The sequence below is a fragment of the Vigna angularis genome, chromosome 11, assembly GCF_016808095.1.
Source record: "Vigna angularis cultivar LongXiaoDou No.4 chromosome 11, ASM1680809v1, whole genome shotgun sequence".
NCBI lineage: Eukaryota > Viridiplantae > Streptophyta > Magnoliopsida > Fabales > Fabaceae > Vigna > Vigna angularis.
The window spans coordinates 19184747-19195400 of record NC_068980.1 but is presented as its reverse complement, the minus strand read 5'-3'; the positions used below and the strand labels follow the sequence as shown (position 1 = coordinate 19195400).

Sequence of the window (10654 nt, the reverse complement as noted above, 5' to 3'; positions counted from 1 at the left end):
TGATATTCAAGCAATTGAAAAACAATGTTATGATCCTTTCATTCTTTCTTCCAACTGCATTTCGTTCTTCCATTCAGCTCACACGTTTACCCCTTCCACACTCCACATCCACCTTGGAGATATATATATATATATATATATATATATATATATATATATATATATATCCAACACAATCTCATCAGCAGAACCATTACAAACCAAAAACATATCAAACATTACCTGTTGTGAAAGTACTACAATTCTCATACATACAACTCTCATTGTTAATTTCTTCAATCTCCACCAGAAATGGAAACCCTTATTGCAAAAATAAGCATCACACTCCTCCTATTCATGTTTTCAATCTTCTCAGTAGCCTCATCAAGAACAGCACCAGCTTCATCCAGCAACATAGATTGGTGGTGCAACCTAACTCCACACCCCGTGCCATGCAAATACTACATCACCGCCACTCAAACGAAGAGCCACCGTTTCACATTGATCAAGCACAGAACTATCTTCCGAGGAATGCTCGTTGAACATGCCCTAAACCAGGCTCTCATCATGCAGAAAGAAGCACTTCACTCTGATCAAACCAGCATGCCAACAAAGAATCACAGAACCGTGCACGGTGATTGCGTGAAGCTCTATGGAAAAACCATCTTCCACCTCAATCGCACCCTCGAGTGCTTCCACGGGAACAAGAACTGCTCCTCGGTTGATGCACAGACATGGCTCAGCACTGCCCTCACTAACATTCAAACGTGTCAAGATGGAAAAATCGAACTTGGTGTTGAAGATTCCAACAACAACAACAATGTGACTGAGATGATAAGGAACAGCTTGGCCATCAACATGGACTTCATGAAACACGATCATCACACGGAAACGGCTCACGAAGAAGCGTTTCCAAGTTGGTTTTCAAAGCCAGAGAGGAAACTGTTGCAGTCCAGAACGATAAAGGCTCAGGCAGTGGTGGCAAAAGATGGTTCTGGGGATTTCAGAACCGTGCAAGATGCTCTCAATTCTGCTGCAAACAGGAAGGTGAAGACGAGGTTTGTGATACATGTGAAGAAAGGGGTTTACAAGGAGAATATCGAGGTTGCTGTGCACAATGACAACATCATGCTGGTTGGTGATGGAATCAGAAACACTGTAATCACGAGTAGCAGAAGTGTTCAACAGGGTTACACCACTTATAGCTCTGCAACTGCTGGTGAGTGATTTTTCATCTTTTCTTTTTCTTCTTATTATTCCTTTTACGTTGTTCATAGATGAAAAATCCTAACTTTACTCTTGAATTACTGAATTTCAGGCATAGATGGTCTCCACTTCATCGCAAGGGACATCACCTTCCAAAACACCGCCGGAGCTCAAAAGGGTCAAGCGGTGGCGCTCCGGTCAGCCTCCGATCTCTCCGTCTTCTACCGGTGCGCCATCATGGGCTTCCAAGACACGCTCATGGCCCATGCACAGCGCCAATTTTACAGGCAATGCTACATCTACGGCACCGTTGACTTCATATTTGGCAATGCAGCAGTGGTGTTGCAAAACTGTTACATTTACGCCAGAAAACCCTTAGAGGGCCAAGCCAACATGATCACGGCCCAAGGCCGAGGTGACCCGTTTCAGAACACTGGGATTTCAATCCACAATTCTCAAATTCGGGCTGCCCCAGACCTCAGGCCCGTTGTTGACAAATACAACACCTTCTTGGGTAGGCCTTGGCAACAATACTCCAGAGTTGTGGTCATGAAAACTTTCATGGACACCTTGGTGAGCCCATTGGGCTGGTCCCCATGGGGTGATTCTAATTTTGCCCAAGACACACTTTATTATGGTGAATATCAAAACTATGGGCCCGGTGCATCTACAACCAATAGAGTGAAATGGCCCGGGTTTCATGTGATCACAAGCCCTGCTGAAGCGTCTCAATTTACCGTCACACGCCTCCTTGCAGGCCCAACATGGTTGGGCTCCACAACTGTGCCATTTACCTCTGGGCTTTGAGCCTTTGCTAGTTCAAACTAAGTTTTCACATGTTGTAGTTTGTGTAAAAACGCATATTGTTGATATTCTTTCGTACGCTGTTTATACTGTTATTTATTATTGTTATTCATTTATCGTTTGGAAACATATACTATTTTTTATTTTTTATTTTAATTTTGTCTCATTTTTCCCCTTCACAAATGTTGTTTCATTAGAAAAATATAGGAAATTACTATTTTTTTCTTAGGAGTAGACTATACCACTTGATCTTAAACAAATATATACTAAAACAAGTTTAAAGAAGTACATTAACTAAATAACAAAAAGAAACTCATAAATACAAGAATTGTCGCTTTAAACAAGACATTCGTGAACATAAAATATTCAAAAGTTTTTTTCACCTTTAGATAATATTTTTACATAATAAGCATAGATGGAACGCTACAATTCATATTCTTCTGCTAAGATGTTTGATTATGTCAAAAGTGTAAGAAAAAATGTAAAATGTATATAAATTTTGATTGTGAAAAATAAAAATACAATAGGAAGTACAATAATTAAAAAGACTATTATGTAAAAATACCCATTTTTAAATAATGTTTGAATTAATTGATAAACCTATAGTCAACCATAGAGGTATATGTGACTGCCCTTTGGCATTCCCAAGAAATATGCTTAAAATGAAGTTATATATCAGTCAAAATCCGTTTAAACATTGCATTAACCACAGCCTTCAACGTTCTTCATGAGGTCAAAACATAACTAATTTAATTGGAAACGCTGTGTGCATATATCTATCATATTCTTTCAAAAATTACCCCGTTGATATAATGGTTAGACATTTTACAGATATGTTTTACTGGTTTTGAAAAGTGAGTCAGAATACATTGTGTTTGAAAGATTTTCCAGTGTGGGTTTTATAAGTATATATATAATCTTCATTCTCATAATGTATATGTAATGTTTAACCAAATTTTATTTTTCTTTAATTATGGATGTTAAACCATCACTTTCATCCATCTACAAATTAACCTTGCCGGCATCAAACACCGAATTGCTGTTGATTTTGAGCAACTTTTAAACTATTTATACCTTTACATAAGAACCCTAATTAACAGTGTCACAAACATTAATTATGCCATTATTTACCTAGCTAAGAGAAAACTCAGCAACAATGGCGAAAAGCCTTACCTTAATCATCACTGTCTTCATATCCTTGTTTTCTCTGTCTTCCACGGCCCCTTCAAGCAATATTTTCCCTAACGCCATTGATTTTTGGTGCAACAAAACCCCACATCCTCAAACATGCAAGCATTATTTTTCCTTCATAAATCACGACCCTCATCAAGACGGTATCCCAAAAACTGCATTTCAGTTCAAGAACCTCATCCTCAGAATTGCAATGCAGCAATCGGTGGAAGCCCAGATTCAGATCATGTGGTTGGGAGCCAAATGCAGAAGCAAGCAAGAAAAAACAGCATGGTCAAACTGCGTAACCCTCTACCAAGACACCATCAACCTTCTCAACCAAGCACTTAACCCTACCAAACAAAGCACAAGCTATGATCTCCAAACATGGCTCAGCACAGCCCTAACCAACATCGACACATGCCAGACAGGGTTCCACGAGCTTCGAGTTATCGACAACGTTCTACCCCTCATTCCCAACAAGAACATCTCAGAGATCATAAGTGACTTTTTGGCTCTTAACAACGCTTCTTCCTTCATTCCTCCAAAGACTCACAAAAATGGCTTCCCCAGATGGTTATCTCCCCATGATAGGAAGCTTCTGGAGTCATCACCACCATCTTTGACACCAGATGTTGTGGTGGCTAAAGATGGTTCCGGGAACTTCGAGACCATCAAAGAAGCTTTGAAAGTAGTCCCCAAGATGAGCCAAAAGAGGTTTGCGATATATGTGAAACGTGGGGTTTACAATGAAAACATTGAGATTGAGAGTTCCATGAAGAATGTTATGCTGTATGGTGATGGTATGAAACTCACCATCATTTCTGGTAGTCGAAGTGTTGGAGGAGGTTGGACCACTTTTGATTCGGCAACCGTTGGTAAGAAATTTGTTTTGTTTAAGAACAATATATATATACCCAGTAATTAAAAGAGAGAATGATGATTAAAGTTGTAATTTTTACAGCGGTTAGAGGAGATGGATTCATTGGACGTGGCATCACATTTCGCAACACTGCAGGAGCAGAGAAGCATCAAGCGGTGGCGGTGCGTTGTGGTGGTGACCTCTCGGTGTTCTATCGGTGTGGCTTTGAGGGCTACCAAGACACTCTGTATGTGCACTCACAGAGACAGTTCTACAGAGATTGCTACATCTATGGCACCGTCGATTTCATCTTTGGCAACGCTGCTGTGGTCTTCCAATCCTGCAACATTTATGCAAGAAGGCCAATGCAAAAACAGAAAAACGTCATAACAGCACAAGGTAGAACAGATCCAAATCAGAACACTGGGATTTGCATTGAGAATTCACGTGTTATGGCTGCAGAAGACCTAGCCCCAGAGCTGAGTTCCTTCAAAACATTCTTGGGAAGGCCATGGAGGGAGTATTCGAGGACAGTGTTCTTGCAAACTTACCTTGATCGATTGATTGACCCTGCAGGGTGGTTGGAGTGGAAAGACGATTTTGCCCTTCAGACTTTGTACTATGGAGAGTTCAAGAACCTTGGTCCTAGGGCTTCCACAAGAGATAGAGTGAAATGGCGTGGCTTCCATTCCATAACAAGTTCAACCGAAGCTTCAAAATTCACAGTTGAAAATTTCATTGGTGGAAGATCATGGTTACCAGGCACAGGCATTCCATTTATCCCATGATTTCAAGAGAGTGTACGATTTTATTTATGTTCTTTTTATAATTTGTTATGATACAAACTTGTTACGTAAGCGTTTAATCAAATTGATTACTCATATAAACAACCAGCAGAATGAAAATTATTGATAACAAGCTGTTTGATGCTCTATGCATCTTCGGTGTAAGTTCTATGTATTTAATTGCATTGAAATTATAACATCGGTGTTATATGTGTTTTAGTTCTTAAAGATGAAAATTAAGTAAAATGTCATTAAAAGTATGTCAAAGAAATGGTTATCAAAATACATAATTTTGGTTATTTTGTATTTGTGTATCAGAATACAAATATTGAATAACCATGAATTTTCACAAAATTTCACACCAAAACACTAACTATTCTTGAAAACATCCTTCGGTCTCTCGGGTACAAAAACATCTATTACGTACTAGCACTACAAAAATGTCCAATTTTAGCAGGGGTTTTTTTTTTCATTACCGGGGTTAAAACCCCCGCTAAATATGTTTCCCACGATTACAAAAACCATTGGGAAAACCAGCGTCACAATTACCAACGGTTATTTCCGGGAGTTTTCAAAATGCCGGTACTAGCAGGGGTTTTCACAAAAACCGCCGGTACTGGTAGGGGTTTTCACAAAAACCGCCAGTAATCACTAAGAGTTCCCAAAACCACCGGTACTTACAGGGATTTTCACGAAACCGCCGATAATTACCTGAGGTTTTTCAAAACCGCCGGAAAATCATTTTTAAAAAATAAAAAATAAAATTATATATTTATATTTAACATTCAATTAATTTTTCTGTATTATGATCTTATTCAATCAATTTATAATCAATATACTCTCTTAATGAACATATTTAATTGAACAAACAAAATGAAATTCATTTCATACATTAAATCATGTAATAATATTTAATATATTATTTGTACATAAAACTATCTAATCTAATATTAAACCCGTGTAAAACGAAACCCTCATAATTACATGGTTGCCATAAGGAGAAACGATAATGTGGCAGGCTTGAAGAACATAATCTCATGGTTGTATAGGCCTGTCAAAAATAAAAAAAAATAGCATCACTTCATAACACTAAACCAATCAATCCAACTAAAACTGAAATTAAATTATTAAGTTGAATTGTTTATGGGTTTTAGATTTGAAAGCCAATCCAATAAAAAAATGAAACAAACTTGTTCATGTTTTATATTATCTATGTACATTTAGATTATCTATCTTCATTCAGAAACTTTGTTATTATAGCTCAAGCCAAATTTAGCTGCCTCTCTAAAATTTGAACACATGTAGTGACAATTAATTTAAACAACTTATACATAATGATATAATTAAGGTCAACTACTCTATACATTAATGTTTAACTATACTTTTGAGATGATATACTGATAAATTTCATTTTAACATTTCCCAATTTCAGCAAAATAATAAAAGATTTTAACAAAAATGTATGAAATTTGTTTACAAAACAATAGCAATGACTAGGGAAAAAAGATTTACTTGGACGGAAAGAACAACATCAATGGTGATTATCTCCTCTGAACACCCAAGTTGACTGGAAGCTATTATCATTTTTGAGACCATCGAATCCTAGCAAGGATTACTTCCCATTAAACACACCTAAGTGAAACTGTAAGAAATATATATGGATATTCTATGAACAACATACTAGAGTGTCAAATATAACAGGAATGAGATGAGAAGATACATAATAAATTAGCATCAGTCATTTGAAAACACGATGAAAATGAAGCATTGTAGTTTTTACGGCCCAATAATGTCGATTTGCAATGTCCCAACCACCATGGTAACATCTACTTGTGCAACTTTATTCTTCCACGGACCCAAATTCTCTTCTCCTTAAAACAAAAAAGACAAGGTAAGAACAAAACAAAATATGGACGTTAATATGGTAAGAATAGGCCTATAAAATAATTACGTGTTATGCTTGTAGAACAGTTGATCTAAAGCCCACTTGTAATGACCTGATAAATGTATCAATTGAATATTCCTTTCAAAAAGAGAACACATAACAGGAAAACAGAAAAATACTCTTACGTGCAATTTTGTAGTAAGCAATTAACTCTCCTGGTCGTTCAGTTTGAACTGGTTCAAAATCCAAGTGTTGCATCAAACTAATATTATCCACTTACACTGAAATTAAGAATCAAAGGATAAACTATCTTCAACTCTGGTCCAAGAACAAGCTTCAAATCATTGAGACAGATTTCTACATTTGGTTTAATCTGCACTTGCTCCATCTGCTTTTCAACCTGAGTTTTATTGTGTTTATGTACTGTCATGTTTCAATGGTAATCAAGGGTAATAGCTCTTAATGCGAACTGCCCCAAAACTTAAACTTTCCAATAAAACAACTAAAATTGCATCCAAAGAAAATAAGATAAAATAAAAGGATTAAATTTCTTATAGCATTTTACAACGTCATAGTCTTCCTAAGATGGAATGGATCAAAGGTTTTGACTTCATGAAACATCCTAACCAGGTCTAATTGCAGCATGATCCTGAGAAAAATGTTTTCCCACTAAAATAAAGTAAAGTTGCAGATAGATTAAAATTAATTTTTATATTAGATGATATATTCATTCACGTTTAAAAAAAAAGAAATTTCATCTCATCTTAAATAAAATTCATTGATGAAGAGGTAGTTTTTGGCAAGAAACATGCACTGAAAATTATCTGCAAAGTGTGTCTTGCAGATTTTAAAATAATTAAAAGGAATGGAATAAGTGATTTAATCCAGTCACTCCACACAATTCACTATGTTTTTCCTAAAAGGTGAAGCATGGTTTAATAAAAACAATATATCCTTTACTAATCAAACACAACTTGCAATGAATGGAATGATTCCACAAAAGCATATACATAAAAGGAAGTAGTTTAATAAATAATTGAATCCACTAAGAATTTATATTCGTGAACAAGACTCTCGGCTAAAAAAACATAATTCGTTATACCATAAAGGCCGTAAAGCTTAATTAATATTGGCATCCAAATTCAAGCTTGTTCTATATACTCCAAGATTGACAACAGGTATAACTCAAGGCAACCACTCATGGCAAACTTTCCCCCATATGGTAAGAGAGGATATATAAGATATGATGAAGTGTAGATTTGGAAGTGAAACTACCGTATAGCAATAACAACATGAGCAGAAACATATATTCAACCAAACATCACCAGATAATCATACATTTCAATCAAAGATTAGCTCCCCTACCTGGATTCCTTTGTTCTTTTTCGCGAAAATTAGCAGCTCCAATTCTTCTACATGATCTAAGGTAAGTCTTACTTGGCTAGATCTATAGAGTTTTGTCCAACCTCTTTACTTACTTCTTCCTATCTCTGACCAACCTTCTCTCCTCCCTTCTTCCTTACTATTTTCGTTAAGTTTTTATAAAGAGGAAATTAAGGTTTTATCCTTGAAGATAGCAGCCCTGTGTTTGGATGTTTCTCACAAAAGAAGGAACTAATTTTCCTTAATTACAGCCTAATGTTTTCCTGTCTCCAATCAAAATCCTGTACATGTTTTGTTTCATTTAATTATTAGGAGATAAGTTTAATTATTAGGAGATAAGTTTGGGGTGAGGTCAAATCATAAAATTACAAAGAAATGAACGGTTGGTGTGTGGGAAAAGAAGACACTTTCATCATGAAAGAGGGAAAGAAAGGTACAAATTGAAAATGGAAACAGATTAGTCCAGGGCAAAGCGGTGGTAAAGAATCATCAGTGAAACAATCTTTAATCAAATTTTATTTACCTTTTAACCAAATCAGATTAGTCAGTGTTAAATTGTAAACAAAAACCAAAAATCAGTTACCATTGTTTCATATAAAAACTATAAATCTACAGAAATTCATTCAATACCTTTTAGAGTGTGTGTGACTTCCTCTTTCTCTAGTTTCCCACCTCCATCGTTCCCTGGTGCTTGTTCTCTCAGATCTGAGTGTGAAGAGTGTTTTCCCCTTTTCTCTACCTCTGATGCTTTTATTTCTTTCTCTCTCAAAACCTAATAGTCAGAGACGACTATGTTTATGAAAAAGCTAAAATAAAGGTAAAAAACAAAATGTCACATTTTTAATAACTAATAACAAAATGATTAAAAAATAGTGTAGCTGAAGTTAGTGGAGAACCTGCAATTCGCGGAGGAGAGAGGCGCAGGTGGTGCGAGAGGGGAAAAGGAAGGAGGCGTGGCGACCATTAGTGCGAAGAAGAGAAAGCGAAGAGTGAAAACCCTACTTGAGAGAGAGAGTGATGATGAAGAAATGAGAAGAATTTGAGAAGGAATTACGAACGTTGAAGAAATTAGATGAAATTAGAAGGATTACGGAAGATCCCATGATCTGAACCCAAAACGGAGGAGACAAAAACCTCCTCCTTGCCATGCTCCTAGCGCGAATACTCCAAACTCTATTTGAAGTCCAAAAAACGTGAATAAAAGGTGCGGGGAAGGAGTATGATTGGAAAAACAATGAGTACATAGAGGCTGAGGGAGAAAAATATGAATGAAGGTTCGTGAATAAATGGCGCGGGGAAGGGGTGGGGTTGGGAGAAAATGAGTTCAGTGACTGCGATAGAGAAAAGTGAACGAAGTCTCGCGAGGAAGGGGAATGAACTCGAAAAATATTCAGTTGTTACGGGCGGTTTATGCAGCTGCCGAAAAAGAACCCCTCTTAAAATATATTATTTTCGTAGTGTAGGTATTCTCTGGTAGATTTTGTTCTCAATCTGTCAAAATTGATGAATAAGGGAAGATATGAATTGGATTTTTCAAAAATCAGTTTAGATCAATCTAATAAAATTGATTGAATCTATAATATATATATATATATATATATATCCTTATTAACTAATCTATATCCATAATAATTACATCAACTAAGTTTTTATTTTTAAAAAAATTCAATTTAAATTGGATTAAATCTAGATTTAATCCACTTTGTTAATTCAATTCAATTCAATTAGATCAATTTAATATACTTAGATATTAAATTTATTAGACATGTGTTGAGCGGACTCGGCTTCACCTGGACCTTGACTAATTTATGTGTTTGGTTCACTGAGCTAGACCTTTAGTTAGGATTGAATTTGTTCGAGTTTTGATGCAAATCAACTTCGCTTGACCCTTCAGCCTAGGTCAACTCAACACGCCCTTTGGATTGGACCGACCCGATCGACCATCAACCAAAACCAACTCAGATCAATCTTCGATTGGTCAAACTCGGCTTGACCTTCGACTTGATCCGACTAGTTATACTCAATCTTCTTGACATGACCCGCTTAACCTTTAACCCAACAAGACCTCCATGTCATATTATTTATAAGATAATAATTTGTATAGCAATTAAATATTTTAGAATATTAGAATGTATATATTTATTAAATACATATTAAATATTTAAATTACTTGTAAATATTAAAATATTTGTATTTGTTTAGGAAAATATTAACAATTAAATTAGTATCAAATATTAAAATATCTATGTTGTAAAATTTAAATGTAATATAAAATATCTAAACAAATAAAAAATACTTAAAATTAAATTAAAATAGATCTTAAAAATAAAAACATGTAAGAAATTAATCGAAGAAACGATTTGTCTTCCATAAAATTTGGATAAGTTAAACAAAACCAATAACCATTTTGAAAATTAGTACTATTGATATACTGTAGTAAATAAAAACATAAATAGGCCTTATTTAAAAGTTTAATTAGTAGTTTAATTTTTATATTTAAATCTTTGATTCAATTTAGTTTTATATTTTTTTTATTCAATTAATACTCTATTATTTTTTCTATTACGTTAACCTGTTTGA

The 10654-nt window shown here is 35.3% G+C and overlaps 2 protein-coding genes across 2 annotated transcripts; both read left to right on the top strand.

Annotated features, from left to right (window-relative positions):
• The first annotated feature begins 219 nt into the window (after window positions 1–219).
• LOC108347802 (pectinesterase) lies at window positions 220–2094 on the top strand. Its single transcript, XM_017587227.2, has 2 exons — window positions 220–1198; window positions 1298–2094. The coding sequence occupies exons 1-2, from the start codon at window positions 292–294 to the stop codon at window positions 1990–1992; spliced, it is 1602 nt and encodes a 533-aa protein (XP_017442716.1). The 5' UTR covers window positions 220–291; the 3' UTR covers window positions 1993–2094.
• Window positions 2095–3145: 1051 nt separating this feature from the next.
• Window positions 3146–4809, top strand: LOC108347803 (pectinesterase). The gene is made up of 2 exons (XM_017587228.1): window positions 3146–4037; window positions 4124–4809. The coding sequence occupies exons 1-2, from the start codon at window positions 3146–3148 to the stop codon at window positions 4807–4809; spliced, it is 1578 nt and encodes a 525-aa protein (XP_017442717.1).
• Window positions 4810–10654: the final 5845 nt, after the last annotated feature.

Coding starts and splice junctions, on each gene's coding strand:
- LOC108347803 (XM_017587228.1), top strand. CDS start 3,146: ATGGCGAAAAGCCTTACCTTAATCATCACTGTCTTCATATCCTTGTTT. Junction 4,038..4,123: donor TTTTGATTCGGCAACCGTTG/GTAAGAAATTTG, acceptor TAATTTTTACAG/CGGTTAGAGGAGATGGATTC.
- LOC108347802 (XM_017587227.2), top strand. CDS start 292: ATGGAAACCCTTATTGCAAAAATAAGCATCACACTCCTCCTATTCATG. Junction 1,199..1,297: donor TTATAGCTCTGCAACTGCTG/GTGAGTGATTTT, acceptor ACTGAATTTCAG/GCATAGATGGTCTCCACTTC.